Genomic DNA, 21,631 nt, shown 5'->3' with positions numbered 1-21,631 from the left:
GCGTGTGTCTGGGAGGCTCAGTCAGCATGCATTGCTCCCCATTACCGCTCGTGGAGTCCGAAGAAACGCAGATAAAATGGATTAAGAAGATTTCATAGCACAGTGGAGGACAACGAAGAGGCAAGGTATGGGAGAATACATATGCAGGTTCTGGTTGGCTACCATAGTGCCCCATCCTGCAGTGCATCTTCTGCAAGTTACTGAGCTTGCTCAATTCTGATTGTACTCAGCCCCTTGCCAGGTTGGGCCCTTATTTTTTTCAGGAAGCAAGGCCAGCCTTACAATTTGCAAGACTGAGACCACAAACTGCCACAGAAAGGGGAGGGGGCAACTGGGCTGCGGTAACCCTGGGATAGAATATGAGTGGACGTGTCTATCTGTATTTAGACACCTATGTCTAAGGTTCGTATGTGGGATGGCAAATTTGGCTACTAGGCAGTGTTGTTTCACGAGATGCAATCTTTGACATTATGAAGCGCACTGGGACAGCCAGCAATGCCTTGGGAAAACTTCAGCATTGTCTCTGGAACAAACATGGTGTCAGACTGAAAACGACAACTGATGTTTACCATGCCATCATTATCGCCACACTCTTCTATGGCTGTGATATGTGGACTATTTATCGATGCCATATAAAACGCTTGGACCAATTCCACCAACTATGTCTGTGGTGGATAATAGGAATTAAATGGCAAGATATGGTTCCAAACACCGCGGTCCTTGAGTGCTGCAACATTGTAGACATTGAAGATTTTATAGTGAGAGCGCAGCTAAGATGATGTGGTCATGTGGTCCATATGTCTGACAGTAGAATACCGTAGGCCATCTTCTATGTAGAATGGCAGCCTGGAACTTGCTTTAGGGGCAGACCAAGAAAACGTTACAAAGACATTCTCAAGGCCAACCTCTTGCAACCTTAACCTGATGGCAGCAGCTCTGCCACCTGGGAATGAAAGCTGTCAGGATCTCACAGAGAGGCTATTCCCTGTTGAGCCTTTTCTCACCTTTCCCCAGAACCTGATGTTCTTGAAGTTTGGTCTGACCCAGTATGGTCGTTCTTATGCTGTAATGAAATAGCCTGACAAGGCTCCCTACACTGCAGCTACATTATAATTTATGATTTTTGCATGATGGAGGCTCTGGGCCGAATTCTTATCTCATGCCTGTGTAAAACTGAAATTGGTGGTGTGAAAAGCATATGAAAAGAGAATTGGACCCTGTATTTACAAGATTGTGTAGGATTAGATAGATATATAAAGGGTTAAGTAGCTTAATACAGGAAAATATATGTGCTTTTTAGTTTAAATAAAAGCAAGGGGTTTTAGAAGCCACAGATTACATGCTTAAAAGTTAGTAAAAAATTTAATTGCCAAATTACAAAGTACATTGGAGACAATTCAGGTTTTCTCCTCCTACCTCTACCCCAACATGGTGCCTAGACTTGTGTTTCCCAGAGCACATGGACTAAAAACATACAACAGGAGATAATTCCATCCACGCCCCCAAGGCAGAGATTGCACTGCTAGGAAGGTTTACCTCAATAGCCTCAGTTCCCTCTCCTACCCCCCCATCCCTTCCCCACTGCCTCTTCCCTTCCACCTCCTACCCCCTAAGAGGCAGTCACCCAGATGCCAGTGAGGGGGACCAAGCGCACTACATGGACATGGCCACTGTCTCTGAGAGGCAGGCATCTCTGCCTGGGCTGGGAGGGCAAGCAGGGGGGCACCACACCCGCAGGAGACCAGGAGATGCCCCCCCCCCCTGCCCACCATGCCCATCCTGGTCCAAGTGCCCAGCAGGGGCTGATACTCTCAGTCTCTCTATGCTACGGGGGTGCAGGGGATGTTTTTGGAGATGCCTCTGGCTGAGCCCCCTGCCAGATGCAGAGAGCTGGGTGGCAGCTGGTGGCCAGCCCATGCAGACGGCCACCCGCCAGCAGCCAGGTGCCGGCTCTCAGCACAGCCACTTGGGACGTGGTTTCAGACCCCCCCAGCCACCCTCACCACAAGACCCCCTTTGAAATACACTTACCAGCTGCTGCTACTGGCTGCCTTTAGTTGGGTGAGAGGCTAGGAGCTGCAGAACCAGAGAAAGCACGCCTGCCACAAGAAGCAGGTAGGAGAAGGAGGTGGGGATGCACCACACTGGTGGGGTCGCTCAGCTCAGCCCCTGCTCCAGGAGCAGAGTTCCCCTCGCTGATTGGCTGGTGGCCAAAAACCTGCTAAACAGCACTCCCCTAACTACCCTTCTGCCCCCGCCCCGGCCGAACAGCTGATGGCTCGCGGGCTCCCACGGGTCCCATAAACAGTTGACTGGTGGGTGGGTGCCCCTCCCCCTGTGGCTGGAGTGGAGGGGCATGCCCCGACCGATTCCACCAGCCCATTCTTCCCCAAGGCCCGGCCCCCACCTCCTCCTCCCAGGAGCAGCCAGCTTGCTGGAGCTCAGCTCTTCCCCCTCCCCTTCCTGCCGCCAATCAGCTGTCTCCCAGGGAGCAGGAGGGAGGCTCTCTCTCCCGCTGGGAGACAGCTGATCGGCGGCACGGAGGGGCTGGGCTGGTACGCAGCATGCTGGGGGAAGAGGCGGGGAAGGAGCTTGGCTGCTGCCAGCAAAGCCTGCCTTGCTGCAGGAGCCCATCGCCGGCAGTGCCAAGCTTCAGAGTGGAGCGTGGGCCTGGCTGGCGTCATTGGCGCCATGGTAACCCCTAAGGCGCCACTTTTTGACAACATGCTTAGCAGCCGCTACCCCTGCTCCCCCCCAGCTATGCTACTGGGTAGTACCCTGAATTAATAAAATAAATAAATAAACAAATAAATAATTCCAGCAAGAAGGAACATTAGCCTTTCACATCTGGGGACCTTGGACAACATTAGGAGTCTAGTCACAAATAAAAATAATTTGTTGGTTCTCATTCCATTCCACTTCTGGCATATCAGAAACACTGCCAACTTTTGAACAAACCCAAAAACCAAACAAAAAAACCCACCATTTTTTGCAGGCTCCGAAGGAGACACTGAAATTTATTTTGATGTGCAGTGCTGTATGGCGAAATTTGCTTAAAAATTAAATAAAATAAACCATAGTACTTTTTACTACTGTAACACTTCCCATCTGAGGCTCTCAAAGTGCTTTTCAAATGACACTGAGACCTCAAAATGCCCCAAGGAAGTATGTGATTCAATTATGTCCATATGTGTGCTCTTTGTCCCTCCCTTTCTTCATCTCTAAATTCACTCTAACATTTTAAAGGAAAATTTAAAACATGGCTCTTGCATGAAGAAGATTTGTATTAAGACTTCTTGTACATAGATATAGACAGTCTTCATTTTTATGACATTAAAAACATGAAACAAAAGTAAATTAATTAAATTTAAAAAATCCGTATCCCAAGAAAAGTTTTTAACCCAAAAAGAGAGAAGTGCCAAAGATTCCATGAAGTCCATAGAGACTTTGCTATTACATGAAAGGTGATCAGATACTACAGCAATAGGCAGTAGATGGACATGAACTAGTGGAGAGGCAGAATTTAGACATGTTTGGAAATCAGGCAGTTCAACAGTAGTTAGATTTCTAGGACTAGGCCAAGCACCTTTACGAATGAAATGTAGACAATACACCCTATTCTGCAAAATCAGAAATAATTCATCATGGGAAAAGGGAATAATAATAATAGTTTCTATTTACACAGTACCTTTCATTCTGAAAGATCCCCAAGCACCTTGCAGACTTGAATGGGGTACAAAAATGTATATAGAGGATTACTTCAACCAGAGCTAGCTCCAGATTTTTTGCTGCCCCAAGTGGCGAAGTGGGGGGAAAAAAAAAAAAAAACATAAAGCCGCGATTAGTGGCACTTCAGCGGCAGCTCTACTGCGCCCTTTCATTCTTCGGCGGCAATTCGGCGGCCGGTCATTCGCTCCCAGAAGGAATGAGGGACCCGCCGCTGAATTGCCGCTGAAGACCTGGACATGCCGCCCCTTTCCATTGGCCGCTCCAAGCACCTGCTTCCTTTGCTGGTGCCTGGACCCGGCCCTTACTTCAACCACCACTGAAAAGCAGTCACTTCTTGGGTGAAAGGTGGCAACTGTTTAACAGCACACAGGAACATTACACAACAGTTTAGGAAAGAAAGAAAAGAATACTGTAGTAAAAGTAAATGCCAGTGGGAATTTTGGTACCCAAGTTGGAATTTGGTTAGCACCCCGGGTTAGCACCCGTCCCCTTACAAAAAATGCCACGGCATCCCTAATTGCCACAGTTTTGCAGTTTATGAGAAAGCCAGCATCCCCAGAAGCAAAGTACTCCCTGTCATCATCCTGAAGCAACTGGTTCAATGCAGAGGTTTAGTGAGTCACACCACTTTCAACAACTACTGTAGCTGATCCTCAAAGGACTAACACTGAAGGATTGACTCATCCTAGTCATTACTGGTTTGTGAGAGCTGGTAGGATCACAGCCATTGGTGGCCTGCCTGGAGCTGATGCACTTCAACTTCAGTCATGATTTTTTCCCAAAAAAAGTTTTCTGAAGCTGCAGAGAATGAGTTTTAAACTTTCAGAGAAGCTGTAACGTGCACGGTGATGTCAGCAACTCTAATCACAGACACCATGAATAACAGTGAAGAAAGACTCCATTCTACAAATGGAATCTGGGGTGAGAAAAGATAGACAGGAGTAAATGAGGCCCCAATTGTCCAACAGAGCATTTGGGATGTGTTTTATGTTTAAATGTCAAGGGGTAGGAAAGCTTGAAGAGTATCAGAAAGGAAATAGGTTTCTACATGGGGCTTCTAACTGAATTTATACCAGCTGTTTTGCTCGAATAAATTATACAGTCAAACAAGAAAAATATGAGAGACTAGGTTTCTTTGAGCACTTTCCTCCTATAATCCTGCAAACTCCACCTCTGTTTTTAATCCCCACCTTTATATAGCACCAAGAGTTGTATTTGCATAATACTATTTTCCAATGAGAAAATACCATTTTGTGATAAATTAAGTGTGAGAGACAATCCACATGACTGGGTTGTTTAACTTATCTGAAAAGCTCCTTGCCAGGCAAGAAAGTGAATGAGGGCTCTACTGCCAAAAGGAAGTTGTTAATATAATTTATAGCTACCCTGGGTCACTTTAAAGCTACACACAGCATTTCTTTTAAATGCTTCTGTTTTTAAAGAGAGAATACATGTAAAACTACTTATTGCTACAAATCCATTTCTTTTTAAAGAATATTGTCCACTGTCTTTAGAAAATACCCCCCCAGCTCCTTTTGCACACACCCACATTTTCAAGATTCAACCCATATTTTTGCCCAGACACTATACAACTGCTCATAATTTAAATAAATGATGTATCGTGCTTGTTCATGCTTCTGTTAAAGTCCATGGATATTTTGGTATTAACTTAATTGGGATAAGGATCAGTTCCCTAAGTTACATCACCTTGTGATTCAAATTATAGCCTTACTTGTTTTATCATTGCTGTTATTCTTTTCCTTGTTTGGCATGCTATATTATATATAGCACTTATGGCACTACAAGAATAATACTACAGTGGGCAGCATTAAGAAAAGCATTCACTGCCATAACATTTGCTGTTTTCCATATACACCTCTATCCCGATATAACGTGACCCGATATAACATGAATTCGGATATAACGCGGTAAAGCAGCACTCCTGGGGGGCGGGGCTGCACACTCCGGCAGATCAAAGCAAGTTCGATATAATGCGGTTTCACCTATAATGCAGTAAGATTTTTTGGCTCCCGAGGACAGCATTATATCGGGGTAGAGGTGTACTTAGAATAGGAAATGCCACAGGTTTAGCTACCATGGGTGGCAAATGTTAATTTATTAACAGCATTTCACTACAAGTAGACCCTTATTGTATATATAAAGGCAAAATAAATCTAAATATGTTCTATAGTTTAGTGTACTTATGTGTTTAATTTATCTGTAAAATCACCAGAGTTAATATGGAGATAAATCAGAACTACATGGAATCAAATGTTTCACACAGAAATTGACATTTTAAATAAACAAACTATTTTGATTAATATATATTATACATTCAGGATTATTTTCACTGATTAGTTTGAAAGAATTCAACTGGTAAGTCTTTCTAAAAGCAAATTATTCTCCCTGCAGCACAGTACCAATTGATTATCCAAAGTATTAACCTTGGCAAAAATGTCTATTTCAACCCTTGATTATGAATTTGGTTCACATGTCTAATGCTTTGTGTAAGCGAATTAGCAGAAACTCATCTCAATGTGGTTTCAAAAGAGGAAACTAAGCAGACAGCCTTGTTAATTTAGCATATAGACTTGGAATAAAGTACAACATCCATCATCTCATCGAAATTCAATTAAAAATTGGTCCAGTGTCCAAGGAAAAGGAGCCAATTTTCTGTTGGAAGTTGAGTTCTTGGAACATCACTAAAACCCTTAATGGTTCTTTCATTCTGGGAGCCAATATGAAAGAATAACTGGTTTGGGAATTCAAAGTACCCCTTACATTAAAAAACTAGAACATGTTTAACGTTAAAGCTGGGGCCTTTGTCATTAATTTAATGCATGCTGTCACCACAGTACATTATACATCACTACAAATGGAGAGTTCAGCTGGGCTTTTTAGTTATGCTTTAAAACCTGCACATTTTCTGTCTGGTACTCACTGAACAACCTTTAGAATTCAGGGATGATTATGGTGTTCAGAGACTCATTGCAACAGCAAGTCTGAAATATCCTGTCTTACTGTATGTAGCATATAGCAGCTATTATCCACTTATAACAGGTTTATTCTATGTGTGATAAAAAGGGTTACTTGCAAACCCATACCAAGATTTAATATTGGAGAAAAGGTAAGCCTGAAAGTATTGTAACTAGATTTTCAGCATTAAACACAATTCTGTTTCAGATTTCAACTGTTAAATGTCTTAATTTGTTTTTTCTTACTTCAGTAATATAATGATAATAAGCTTTGACAGCCTGTGACTCTGCAAAGAGCAGATTTCTCCTTGCTCATTGTTTCTCAAACCAATCTCCTTGCCTGAAATTTGATTTCTGAAGTGCCTTGCAGTCCTTTAGCTGGATGGTAGCAGTGACTCTACTTACAGCACTTGTAATCATTTGAAATAGGAGCACACTTTTGGAGATCTTTGGAAGCTATACAGATTCTTATCTATCTAGTGGCGTATTCATCAGGATGATATAATCAGTTTAACCTTTTAATATCCTTCTCTGTTAGCCAGCTGACTGCAGAAACCACCACGACAGTATGTGCCACATTTTGAAGAAAGCAGCAGACACATTTCTTGAATGTACAGTTAACTCTTTGTATATAGTACTGACAACATACATGTATGTCATTTTGGTGACGCATGCTATCTCCTGGTTAGAGCACCACACTGTGATCAAGATTCTTGCATTCTGGTTCCGTCACTGGCTCACTTTGGGCTTGTCTTCACCAACAAATTAGGTAATGTTTGAACATAACCTTTAGTAGTTGCAGTAACTAAAAGATGTTACAAATGACGTAGTGCTAGAGCTGGTTGAAAAATGTTCTCCCTGCCTGCGCACGTGCGCACACACACACATTCAATTTTCAGCAGAAATTTAAATACCAAACATTTCTGGCTGAAACCCACAAATTGTTATTTGGAAATGCTGCCACAATGCCTCATGGGAGTTGTAATTTAGGTGCACCTCAAGCTCCCAGTCTCCTCTCTAGTCTCCGTGTCCCACTTTATCCATTTGAAAATAGGTATAATACTTGTGTGTCTAGCAGGAGTGTTTGTGATTCTGATTTAACTAACAATTATGGTGTCTCTGCTGCCACTCTGGTAGACAGGTATATATCTGGGCTGTGTTATTATTTACATATTTATTTAGGAATACTATAAACAGAAAGGGTCCCAACCCTACTTCCCGCCAGCTTTCCAAAGTTTATGGAGCAGTGCCTATGTTTATTTAAACCCCTCCCCCCCAAGCTGAAAAAGCACAGCAACTAATTCAGAAACATTTTATAGAGCAAATGAGAAGAACATGGGCAAAAAGGCAGAAGTCAGGACTGTGGTGAAGACATTCTGAAGGATAATCCTTAAAAACTTTGTACAATGGATGAGGACAGCAAAATACAACATAAAAGCATGAGTGTCCTTTTCTGTCCTGAGCTGCATTCCAATACACGACAGTGGCATTGAAACAATTTGTGTAGTGGGGGTCCTGAAAGCCATTGAACAAACTGTAAACTCTGTATATGATGGAAACACTTTAAGCCAGGGGTGGAGTAGCACCTCCAGCACCTCTAGTTTCAGCACCTCTGGTACATGATGCAAAAACTTTTTATGACAACTCTATGTAGTTTTCAAAACTGGGCTATGGTCAAACAGGGTTCAGGGTGAGCTGGAATTTGGAATGGGAGCCGGATTGGGATTTACATATTTTTGAGTTTCTTTGCACTGGCCAAAGGACTTAGAAGAGGTTTTTGGCTGGTAAATGGAAAAAACAAAACCCTTATTTGTTGCACCCCCGTTATATTGTAATTTGACCCTGTTGTATGCAAGCTCCTTTTCTCTATCTGAGAGTCTCATTTTCTCACTAAGGCACTTTCACTCCTGGGTATCATTTATTATGAATTCTCTACAAGGAGTTTCTGGACAATTCTCAATTTTCCATCTGGTGTATCAGTCTTCATTCTATGTTTAATGCCTTCGATCATAGCAGTGGCTAACACAAGTCACCTTTCTTGAACCTGTTCTGCCTTCCATTAACTTTCTGGTTTTCTAGAAGTTCCTCTTTCTTTTGCCTGTGGCTTTATAAGTTCATATTTCACCTGCTGTTTTGCTGGAGATTTAAGCTACTATAACTTCTTTTAAAGCGGAAATTATACTCAGTGCAACATGCTCTTTAACTCAAGTATTGTAATTTTATTTTGTTCGGCAGTTTGAATAGTAGGCATAACAGAATGTCAGGAAGACCACCAGGCTGGTTGATGCAGAGCTGGATGCCCTCCTTTTTGATGATCTCTTCAAGCTCAAGGAAGTAGGCGTGTTCCCAATACTTCCGATTCTTGCTAGCTAAAGTGAAATGAATTTTGCTGGAGGAACGATTCAAGTTTCGATGATCTAGACTGTTTCAGCATATTCTGTATTTTGCATGTGCTGTTCCCATCCAGTCAGTTGAGAATTTATCCAAACATTGTGCGCCTCCAACTGGTAGGTATGAAACACATTAGGATCAGAAGCAGCTTTGAGGAACTGGGATAGAGTGAGGTGTGTTACAGAGAATACAGCAAAGGAGTTCCTAACTACTCCAGAAAAAAACCCAAAGAGGCAAAAGAACAGAATTCCATTAACTCATTTATTGCATTCATAATAAGTAAGTTGATGTTTTAGCTGTCAGGGAAGAAAAAAGGCACAGAGAAGGCCAAACTATTGGATTACATGTTCTCCAATCCATAAATTAATTACATGCATCCATATAATTCAACTATTTTGCCCATTTGAGGTGTTATTGTTTAACCTGACTAAAAATAAATTGTTTTCACATGCTACATTTTTTGTTGCACAACAGTGATGTTACCTAGTGATGATGTGAATTTTCATCATCATCAAAAGAAATGTGACAGATGTAATGTAAATGTTACACGGTGTAGTTACCATTGTTTCCTGTGCCTCGTTTCCAGGCCGTAAATACCACTGTACACAGAAGAGTTGCAGCACGGCTAAACCATAAGCATCCCCCATGCTGCCCAATCAATGAGTCTCAACACTGACCTGAAATGATAAAATCTAGGATTGAAAAAGTAGTTTAGTCTCAATGTCTACTCAATCTGTAGCAGCTCCACTGAGACTGCTAATAAACATGCCGGCTGTGAAGGTGGTTTTGTGATGCAGACAGTTGAGAACTAAACTGTGAACAAAATCTTCCTTTACATAAAACACTGAGCAGCCATCAGATAAGCTGGTTGGTTACTGATTTGATTTCAGCCCACTGATGGAGACATGAAAGTTCTGAATGTCATTACGATTGCTGGAATCACCAGTCCCCAACATTTGACAATATTTGCATAGAGCAGTTTAAACTCACACCACTATAGACACACGTGTCAGCTGAGATACTATTCTCTTACTATAAATAAGTTACTTATTTCCATTTTTTACCAAAATAAATCAATTTATATCAGGACCATGTCATCCAGTCAAATCAAACCGTCATATTATTCAGAGAATAGCTTTAAAGGGTGACTATGGACCAAATGGAGAATGATGTATTATTTGATGGTTCTGGGTGACCTTTAACAACAAAATCTACTAGCAAAAGCATAGCTAGGAATCAAGATTTCTATTCCGATAAAGTGAAAAAAAAAAAAAGTAGCAACTTTTATTCAAGGAGAATGAATAAAATTCTTCTACAAACCTCAAACACAGCAAGTTATTTACACATTGCTGAGGCAAATTATTCACCATCCTTTAAATGGATATTTGCTTTGTCAACTGTCGTGTGCACATGTATATATAATAAACACTGCCACAGATAACATTTTGGTTTAAACCAATTGGAAACACTGACAACTGGAATCAACTGATTTAGTTCAACTAGTAAACCACATACTTCCTGTCATCATGTGTATGAATGCTAAACATATCTGTTGCAACCAGAGGTCAGTGTTTGAAAGTGGTTTTGTAAGCAGCAAATTAATGTAGGAATCCAACTGTGGTTCACTGGAATAGAAGTAGATTTATATCAGACAGCAGCAGGCTCAATCATAGAAGTTATCTTCCCAATGTCATACTGCCTTTTTCAATGTAATATATTGTAAAGTAAATGTGCTCTTGGCGGGATGTGTGACAAGTGGTCGTGTTCAGTGTTAGCTATTTATCATTACATAAATGTTCTCCTTTCAGTCTTGGTTTGTTTGTTTGTTTGTTTATTTTTGGGGGGGGGGCTGCATTTAATCTATTTATTTAAGGAAGTTTTAACAGGTTTAAAAATCTTTGACATGAAAATATCAAAGACAAAGTGATAATCATTATAGCCATTTGTTGGAGAAAAACACAGTAGTATAATCATCAAACTTTTCAATTTAACAGGGTGTTACCATTTTACAAAGTGAAAGCTTAGCCTAAAATCACCATGCAAGTCTCAGGATAAGAAAGCTGAATACATCTTATAATGTTACTCCTAACTTTCCTCTCTGCTCACTCAACACACAAACACTTTTAAATCGCTGGAACATAACTGGGGGTGGGGCTTAGGAAACTTGCAGAAGCAGTAAGTTATGACCTATCCATTTCAATAGTCTAAGAGGATTTTTATTTGTATGTTTGCATAGTCCTGATTTCTGCAGGTGGTAGCTGTAGGAGTCATAGGTTGGAATAGTGGGGCTCTGGTTTGAAGAATCATCTTCTGGATGGCAAAGTTCAGTGCAATCACTTAGTGGTACCTCTAGATCTCATAAAAAGAACAGGAGTACTTGTGGCACCTTAGAGACTAACAAATTTATTAGAGCATAAGCTTTCGTGGACTACAGCCCACTTCTTCGGATGCATATAGAGTGGAATAAATTCCACTCTAATAAATTCCACTCTATATGCATCCGAAGAAGTGGGCTGTAGTCCACGAAAGCTTATGCTCTAATAAATTTGTTAGTCTCTAAGGTGCCACAAGTACTCCTGTTCTTTTTGCGGATACAGACTAACACAGCTGCTACTCTGAAACCTCTAGCTCTCATGAGGATGTGCACACAATGCAGGTTACCTTGTGTCCAAGAACAATTTCAGTGTAGAATACGCTTTAAAGAATCAGGCAACCCGAGCCTGCCGATAGTGGGGCAGGGGGCAGAGTGAGGGCAGCCAGCTTTAGCAGTGTTACTGAGCATGCTCAGTCATTGGAGCATGCTCAGTACAAGCCAAGCAGCAAATGGGGGGGAGGGGAGGACCACTGTATGCCCCTCCCCTCCACGCGTCCCCTACAGGGGGATAGAAACAAAATAAAAACGTATAAAGCAAACACAAAATCAATCAGGTAACTAATCAACACCACCTACAGCCATTCCCAAAGTGCCAAAGGCCTTAGTGCAATCAAAAAAAAAAAAAAAAGCTTATGCTCAAATAAATGTGTTAGTCTCTAAGATGCCACAAATACTCCTGTTCTTAGTGCAATCATAGTGAGTCTTACTAGAAGATGCATGCACAACTAGTGGTTCAGAGAGCTCTACTTCATTTTCAGCTCAGAGCTGACACATAGGCATGGCTGGAAGGGGCAGTCAGTGAATAAGGAACATGAATCCAAACCAAATTAACAACAGACTGAGTGCTTCTTATAAACACATAATCCAATTCAAAGATCCTATGCTGAAATCCAGGGTATTTCCGCAACTGTTGCACAACTGACTGGTTCCAAATCATCTGAAAGGGGAGTTCTTGTTTTTTTAAACTAAGTACCCAGATCAGACACAAATTAAAGTGTGTCCTTAAAATCAACGTGATGCCAAAGCATTGTCATCTCATGAAAATCTATTTAACAGCTTGTAGCCAGGGTCTGAGGCCTTCAGTTTGCCTACTATGTAATAACAGCAATTTCAGAATCAATATCATAACTATTGCTTTTCCTGATTCATTATATATATTTGTATCGTCTTGCGGTTCAGTGGAATTAGTGGGAAGGCAAAAAGAGGAATGCCTGGCCATGGAGATGAAGAAATGCTCATTCCTAGGGCACCTGGATTCAGTCCCCAGAGAAGTAGTTTCGTTTAGGTATCTTAACAATTTACAAAGGGGACAATGTGATAGGCAGCTGGCCTCCGTTAGGCGATGGAAGATTGGAGGCTTTGGCTCAACTGCCTGTTTAACCAGCTCACCTTGTAGTAAGTCACACCCTTGGTTTGTAGAGCTACAAGTGAAGGTGGCCAAAGCTACACTGAAGACAATAGGAAAGAGCTTCTGAGTGCTGGACTCAGAGTCCTCCCCCTCTAGTGTCCCATCTTTGGCTGTTGGGGATACGTGGTAATACCAGTAACGAATAGGTGTGATGGGGTGTTGAATCCCCAAGTTTACAGATGCATTGAAAACCCTTGTTATTGGGCTTGCAATTTCATGTGTCAATTCCTTTAATATTCTTAGATGGAGATTATTTGGGGCCCCCAATCTGGTCCCACTAAGTTGTTCGAGTTTGGCTTCCACCTTGGCTGTGGTAATTTCTACTTTTATAATCTTGTTCCCAGATGGCTGGTTTCTGTGCATAGACTGAAAACAGAGATATATACCTCCCTGCAGACCAGATTTAGAGAGACGGGTAGGACTTAGCACCCAGCCTCTCTTGTTGGCAGCTCCTACTGCGTATCTTAGGCAGCCCCCCCACCTAGCATGATGGCTCTTGTGAATCATATTCTTAGTCACCGATGTCTTCCTATTCAGTGTTGAGGGAACCCGGGTATCTAACTTGGCTTTGTGAGTCACAGCATTGCTCCTGTGGTTTTCCTAGGCACCTAAAATTTAGGCGCTGTGATGCTCAGTGGTGCAACACCTATGTCCCTTTGTGGATCCCACCCATTGTCTCCATGGATGAGTTAACAATAAAAGAAATGACTAATGAGATCTTTAAAATAGAATATTTTTTCTTTTAGTGACTTGAGTGAGCCACAGTCATAAGATCATCACAAGTGATAACTCTTGCAGTGCATATGGTGGGTAGAGATGCCTGCAGACTAGCAGGTGAGGCCTCAGAATCACTTAAGAGTTCCTCCCACCTTTTGTGTCTGTATGATATTTTAGGAAAATCTCCCTTTCTATGGGGATAACCATCCCCTTGGCCAAGGAAACCACTGTCGTGTTTATCTTTGAAATGATTACTAGGGAATCTTTTGGCTCCTTTTACTTGTAAAATTTCAGTGATTTTCAGTTTACTCATTTCCTCTTATCAGGAACTTCTGTTCTGATTTCATCCTCAAAAGAGGTATTTAAGCAGATGTGAGACCTGCTTTGCTTCAGAAGGGACATTTTTTCCTGGCACCTGTTCGCTTTCACTGGCCAAGTGATGGTCATCGGACTTGGCACAATGAAAGCAGAATTCCCCTTTTTAAGGCTGGTTGTAGGCAAGCCCCATAGATGGAGCCCTGGTGTAGATTTTGCCTTCAGGTACTTGGGCTGCCCAGCAACCCCCCTGCTTCTTAGGTAGGGCTCCAGTGAGTCCTCCTTCTAGTAGTTTCTTTGGCAGCAGCATTGTCTGTTCAGCTTCCCACTGGCTAAGTGAGGGGGAACCTGTAAGAAAACAACACTTCTCTTGCAAAGCTTGGCCTTGGGGAAGCAAGGTTTGAACCAGTGGTTTTCTACCTAAGCAGAACAGTAGCACTGTTTGCTTTCAACTATCACCCAGAGCAGTTCTCTGAGTATAGATCAATGCTCATGTAATAAGCAGACTAGGGTTATTTTCTCTCTGTATTATTGTAGTGCCTGGAGGTCCACATAGACAACAAGGCCCCATGGCAGGGGTGCTGGAACAATTTGTACTGTGGGGGTGCTCAGAGCCCTTGAACCAAACTGTAGATCTTGTATATGAGGGAATCCACTTGAAGCCAGGGGGTGCAGCAGCAGCAGCAGCCGCCCTAGTTCCAGCACTTATGGCCCATGGTAGGAGGTGCTGCTGTTAGAGCCAGTCCCTGCCCCAAAGAACTACAGTCCGAAGAGAGGAAGAGCTGCAGAAACAGCTGGACTCAGGCGGTATCTCCTTCAGTTTGTCCCAGTCAAGGAGCAGCGTAGGCTCTAGCCCTTGCCTCAGGGCGCTGGATTGCGGGCAGGCCCCACCCCTCTGCCCCCGCCGAGGTCTGGGCAGCTCCAGTCCCTGACGGGCCGCACAAGGCGCCCCGGAGCAGCGCGGTGGGGAGGGGGCAGAGGCTGCCCGCCTGCCGCTGAAGCGGAGGGAAGGCACAGGGGGCGCCCCAGGGTTATTGGGGTGGAGCAATGGGGCGGGACCCACAGGCTGGGAGCCCGGCGCAGGTAGGGCTGGAGAGCCGCCCTCCCGGGGCAGCCACATTCCAGCCTTGCGCCGCCTCATCCCTGCCCCGCATGGCCTCTCGTGGGCCCTAGGGCTGGGGCAGCCTCCACCCCTGTCCCGCCGCAGCCCGTGCAGCGAGCGGCGGAATAACTCCGGCTGTCACCAGCTGCCTTCAATTTCGGCGCCACAGCGGCCTCCGGTGGCCGGCAGCGGCACTTGCAGGCGTCCTGCCTCCGGGTGACTGCGGCGGGGATCCCAGGCAGCTCCCCGCACTGCGCCACTGCAGCTCCAGCTCCGCGAGTCCCACTTCGCTCAGCCCGCTGGCATAACAAACGGACTCGGGCAGTCATCAAACAGGGCTGAGCCAAAGCCCCCTGAAGACCATGGGAAGTCGTGGATGGGCTTTGGATCAGGCCCACCCGGAGAGCCTGCCTGTCTCTCGGCTCAGGACAACAGGCGCATTCCCAGCGCTCTCAGCAAATCCAGCCCCTGGCCTGTCACTAGCCAGGCTGCAGGGAGCAGCCAGCTCAGCGTTTTCCATCGCAGGCTGCTCAACCCTCTTGGCAGGACTTCCTCCAACTCAGGCTCCCCCAGCTAGGTGGGGCATGGTTGTAGAGAATTTAGCAGCTATTTACTGTCCCGCCCAAGGGAAGTTAATTACAACAAGACAAATCAACACTGCACCCAATTTATTCATCATTTTATTTATAAACATACATTAACTATAAAAGCTGTTGCATTTTAGACAATTTTTTTCCTACTTTCCAGAGGCATTTTAGAATAAATATTGTAAGTGAAGATTAGTGTAACTGTATGGAACATTAGCGCAACTAGAACAGTAATTCTTGACCTTGATTGGGCTTGCATATAAGGTGGATCCCTTTTAGCTCACCAACCATTATGTCATGTATAGATAGCTACAGTATGTATTCCATCAATAACACTACAGAGCAGGAGTAAGGAAAACCACGATGAAAGTTTGGTAGCAAAATACATAAAATGGCTATGACAATTATCCATGTTCTCTGACTGGTAAATAAGCTTTTGCAAGAGCTAAAAAACATTACATTGTACTTGCTCAGCAACAATACATCACTTTGTGAAACAAACACATTTACGTGGTAGCTCAATGTAGTAAAGCATTATTTTTCCTGCAACCACAAAAAAAAAAAAAAAAAAAAAAAAAAAAGAAAAGAAAGAAAAATATTTCAAACTTATGTTTGAATTGGAAAAAGCTAGGCCTTAGCCTGTTTGAACTGCCATGTGACAGTCTCCCAATGAAAAAATAAATCAAATATAAACAAACCATTGGCAATTAGCATTTAGAAAATGTTCTGTGCTGGTGACTAGTTGTTCATTATGGAAAAACACTGTGTGGTCTAAGAATGCTGCTTTGTTTTGCTTTACATTAGTTTTGGTACATATACAATTAGCCACACTAAAATATGTATATATGAAAAAATGAGAGAAAGGAGGGCTACATTTTCAATAGGCTTCAATCAGAGATCCATTTGTGCGTTTGCAACTCTGCACATAAAAACTCCAACTTGCACATGCATTTTGGCTCCAGTCATGCTTCTGCTAAAAGCACTGGGAGTTTACCACTGACTTCATTAGAAACAGACCAGACCTGTGTGACAACCAACACTTGTACACTCAGGTGACTGATTTACACATCTAAATCTTATCACCTGTGTGCATAAGTGTTAATGACTAATATCAAATGTTCATACTCAAGCATGCAAAAATGGAAGTCATGTTTTGAAAATTAGGCCCAGAATATAATATATTCACATACCCTTAGTGTAACAGTTGGAGTTAGACAGTTGTAAAAAGTACTTCATAAAAATCTGTATTTTGAATTTTCATATTGTGCATTATTTGCAATAAAGTATTATGATGACAACATGCAAAGTGTGAACATGTAAACATCAAGGTTATCAAAACATTTAACAGTAAATCATGCAAATGGTTAATCAAAACATTGGATGTTGCTCTATATATCCAAACGTTTCTTTTTTATTATTTTTGTAGTTTTTTTTTTTTTTTTAATAAAATAACCCCCATGTGAAGTTCTGTGAGCTTTACGCTTGGGATTTATTGCATCCATAAGTCACCACTGTGTGCAACAACTTCGCATTTTCTAAGGCACAGTTTTAATGAAATAATATGCAACTTTCTATTAGACAGCAACAATGTCTTAAAATTACAACATTGTACAAATGTTTTCAGTGACAAAGTATTTCTGCATGAGCACGCAACTTGCATGCAAAGAAATGTCTAGCATTTTAAATAAATAGATGCTATCAATATAAACACTTAGAAAAAAAATATTGCTTACCTAATATCCACTTTATTTCCTTTTACCAACACATCAAAAGACAATGGATGTGTACATATTCTGTCACATACAATAAGAAATCTCTTAATTTAGTTGATCATGGTTTTAAGGCAGAATAAATAGATTTTTTTCCATCTTAAAGAGCATCTTAAGCTGCTAAGTGTGATGCTTTTGAATAACTTCTCTTTATCAGCCATGTAGTACAGTTAGAAATCAGTACTGTAATATTTTACAACTGTAATGTGTGAGCTAAATTTTAGGGTATATTCTTGATTTCTATACCCACAGCTCCAGTTGCTGTTTCAGGGAGCTACTGGTATGCACTAATGGTAGAATATATTTATGATAATGCACAGAGTGCAACTGACCCAAATGCGCTTAATAGTTTTGTTGGTTTTTTTGTAAAGTGTTACAGATTAGACCTCATCCTGCATTCTTTATACACTCACAAATCCCATTGAGTGCAATGAGAGTTGTATATACAAGGAACACAGGTTCAGGACCACTGATGTACTGCAATGAATCACAGCTGTTTATAGTTTGACATATTCTAATTATATTGACCCTTTATGGGACCCAAATCAACCTATCTGGTTTGTAAATGTATTTCTACTATATAGAATCTCATTAAGGTATCAGATTCATAAGATCTGCTAATTCATTTGTAACAACTCTACTGGCCATGAGAAAATTACAAGCCAGTAGATCCGTTTAGCTGTACCAACAACCACCAACTCACTTCTGGTAGATTCAGCTTCATCCACGTCAGCCCCCCAAGAATTTGGTAGTACTGTATAATTTTGTACATGTTAAGAAAAGATTTCCTCTTTATTATCCTACTGGGGGTTTTTGCAATTGCTAATGGCATACACTCTTTCAAGGTTAATGAAGAAATCTTTATTTGATAGACTATTAAACTATAATGTTGAACATTACTTAATGTATACACACACTGAAAAACAATCCTAATGCTAAAGGTGCAATAATTTATTTTTATAACTCCTACCCTCCACTGAAGGTAATATAAAACAAAATGTTTCAGAATTACAGTATGTATTATTAAACTAGTGTCTTTGTGTAAAAAAGTTATAGTTTCAGTAATAACAGAAAAGTCACTTGTGATGTTTAGTTTTGCAAAAGCACTAATTGGATGCTAACTTTAAATGATTTCTCATCTTGAATTGACATATTCTAGAACTTCCATAAACATTCTGTAAACTTAATTTTTTAATTCCTAGAAGTATTAAAACAAAAGAGATTTATTGACTCTTTTCTGACTTTGAAAAGACCAAAATAACAGATTTTAAATCATAAACATATCTGAAAATATGGAAAGCCTCTTTTTTAATATTTCAGTTATGAATTACCAAATGTTCTTCATACACATTATGCAAATTCATTATGAAAGGGAAAAATCATACTGCGCTTTAAAGTAGCAGATGCAGCTTTTTATATGAGCATTACAAAATGAGATGGGAGCTATGAAGTCCATGGATACGAGCTCTTACAAGTGATTGTCTGGAAGCAGCCCCAGGGACATGATGGGAAAGCTCCTTCTTGCAGAAAGTTTTTAGGACTGAAATACCTGTCACAACGTTGTTGGCTGCCCAGCAGCTAAATTAAAAAATAAAAACACAGTAACAGTTACAAAGGTGAAAAATCTTGACACTTGTTACTTTTGAAACAATGGAGTAGATAGGATTTCCCTCATGTGACATTTATATGTAAGAAATCCTGGCAAGAGTTTTACAACTCAGTAGTGCCCCTAGTTCTACAGTCAATTAAGGATATAAATTAGGCACCAACTCGGGGGTTGCTAGTACATTCTGCATGCATTTCCAGTCAATTTACACACACAATTATGATAAAAACAATATTATGGTAGAACAACATGGCAGAGGTTGATAAATCATCTTTAGCCAATTCCATTGTGCCAATTTTGCATTATATGACTGCACACAATGATCAGAAGCAGCCTCCTCCCATAGCCAGGCAATACTCAAGTTAAAGAAGAGGGTTAACTACTTTGCCTTAGAACTTCTTTGTCAGTGTCACATGTATAACATTAATGATATGGACAAGAATATTTCTGTTTTTTTTAAAGTTCATCTGTATTAATTTGTTGTTCTAAAAAGATAAGCTATCCATAAACTGCAGTCACTTATTTAAAAAAAATACCCTGGCCACTTAGTTTTCTCCTAGAAAAACAGAAGACACATTGACATACATATTTTTTTATTTAAAGTTTCTAAACTGGTGTATTCATTATGAAATAAAGGAATTTGGAGCTTCAGGCAAACTTCCGGTAGGCAGCTGTTCTGCAAGTGTATCCACATCCCTCTCAGCCTCTTATTTGCACAACTTCTGGTTAGTGTAAGAGCACTAACATTGTAGTACCCTGTCCTCTATTTCAGACAAACTGTCTTCCAAATTTTTTATATATAAATAAAAGCCAGACAAAATACAGATAAACCATTTCAACTGTTGAAGGCCAACAAAATCAATCCCGCTAGAACTCCTAAACTTGGACTGTTGGTCCACTTTTGGAACTTAAGCACAAGTGGGTAAATTTTTTAAATTTTGAATATAAAGAAAAGCTCCTGAGCAGAGACACTGCAGAAAGAGGCCAATTTTCAGTTTAGAGAAAACACCTGAAGGTGAGCTAGGAAATTCTGAAAATATTATTTGTATTACCCTACCACCTAGGAGCCCTAATCACGGACCAGGACCCCTTTGCGCTAGGCACTGTACAAACACAGAATATGAATTTGTAATGAAAACAAAGAACGTTAAATCACATATGCACAAGTGACGTCACTATAATACATAGTATTTTCTTCTACTTTGTGGCACAAAGTTGTAATAAAATTGCAGAAGACAACTGCTACCTCACATGTACTGAGTAATAATACTCAACAGTGCCCTCTCTTGTAAATGGGATCACAACCCTCTTTCAAAAAAAAAAAAAAAAAAAATTGGGGAAGGGGAAGAAAAAAATATTGAATTTTCTTCCAATTTTTACATATAGCTAGAAACACAGATATATACATTTATGGCCAATTCCTCACCTACTTTGAGTAAGAGTTTGCATAATCAAGCCTATAGATATGAAGAAGAATTTCTAAATTTTTTAATTTTGTTTGGTTTGATATAAGGTGCCTAAAAGCATTTCATAACAGAAATAAACGCAACTGTGCAAATGAATGAGAAGCTATACAACAGCACCCTCTATCTCTAAAAATATGGAAATATTTCTAAACTCAAAAATCAATACATTAGGACTGAATCCAAGTTGTGGATGGACCAGAGTATTTTTGTTCCTTGACTTATAGAGCCAGACTTTTTTGGGGAGGGGAGGAAATAATATGGGGGAAGGAAGAGGACCCTGTGTTTTGTCCCATCAATAGCAAACATGTCCGGGATATTCGGTATTCAACAGAAATTTCAGATCAAGTTTAGGGCGGTGATCTGTGTTTTTCTCCACACCCTCTTCCTTTCATGCAGAATAAAAGTGCAGTGTATATCCTATGTATCTGACCACGTGCTGGGAGGAGGGAAAGGAAGGAAGGGGGTTAAAAATTCTATAGTAATTTGATATTGATCATATGAAGATGGCATAGTAGATAGGAACAAAATCTGGACTACACCAAGTGGTAGTACCATCCTACACTCTCCAATGACAAGTGAGAGATCCATGAACAGGAATCTCAAGGACATACAAGGTCCGAGTGTGCTGCAGGGGCCAGGTATTTAGACATTAAATGGGATGGCACGTCTAATATGCTTAGCAGGGACCCTTCTGCCAATTAAAGAGCAATGTTCATGGACTCTGAAGTCTTTTTGGACAGAAAGAGGATCAAAGTGGGGCAGGGTGGTGGTAGGGGTGACCAGACATTCCGTTTTTAAAGGGAAGGTCTCATATTTAAGCCCTCCCAAAGATGTCCCAACTTTTTCTTGAAAACGGGCAAATTATCACGTATTTTCTGTCTCCCCCACATCAGTGGGTCCTGCTATTGGCCGAATCCCTGCTTGCCAGCCGCCCGCTGACCAGCAGTGAATGGGGGTGGTCCAGTGGCCAGCAATGGGTGTGCAAGGCTGGTGGCGTGGTGAAGATGCAGGGCACAGGGCCGGCTGCTCCCCCACTGGTCCGTCAGCGCAGCCCCTACACCGCCCCAACCCCGCCTCTTCCCGCCCCTGCTCCGCTCCAGCCCCGCCACCACTCCCTCCCCTGCAGCCAGGCCTGACCCTGCACTCACCGCATGGTAAGTGGAGCGATCCGGCCCCAGCCTGGTCCGCTCCC

The 21,631-nt window shown here is 41.6% G+C and overlaps 1 protein-coding gene across 18 annotated transcripts in view; it reads right to left on the bottom strand.

The window, feature by feature from the left end:
* Positions 1-15,664: 15,664 nt before the first annotated feature.
* LIMCH1 (LIM and calponin homology domains 1) overlaps positions 15,665-21,631 on the bottom strand; it is a 307,341-nt gene continuing 301,374 nt past the window's right edge. For all 18 annotated transcript variants that reach the window (XM_054029186.1, XM_054029185.1, XM_054029187.1 and 15 more), the window contains one exon: positions 15,665-18,945. In XM_054029186.1, coding sequence (XP_053885161.1) covers positions 18,920-18,945 — 26 coding nt within the window. In that variant the 3' untranslated portion in view covers positions 15,665-18,919. The remainder of the gene's footprint in view (positions 18,946-21,631) is intronic.

The sequence above is a fragment of the Malaclemys terrapin genome, chromosome 5 (genome assembly GCF_027887155.1).
Source record: "Malaclemys terrapin pileata isolate rMalTer1 chromosome 5, rMalTer1.hap1, whole genome shotgun sequence".
NCBI lineage: Eukaryota > Metazoa > Chordata > Testudines > Emydidae > Malaclemys > Malaclemys terrapin.
Note: the sequence above shows the minus strand (reverse complement) of the source record. Positions and strands in the feature narration are given on the sequence as shown.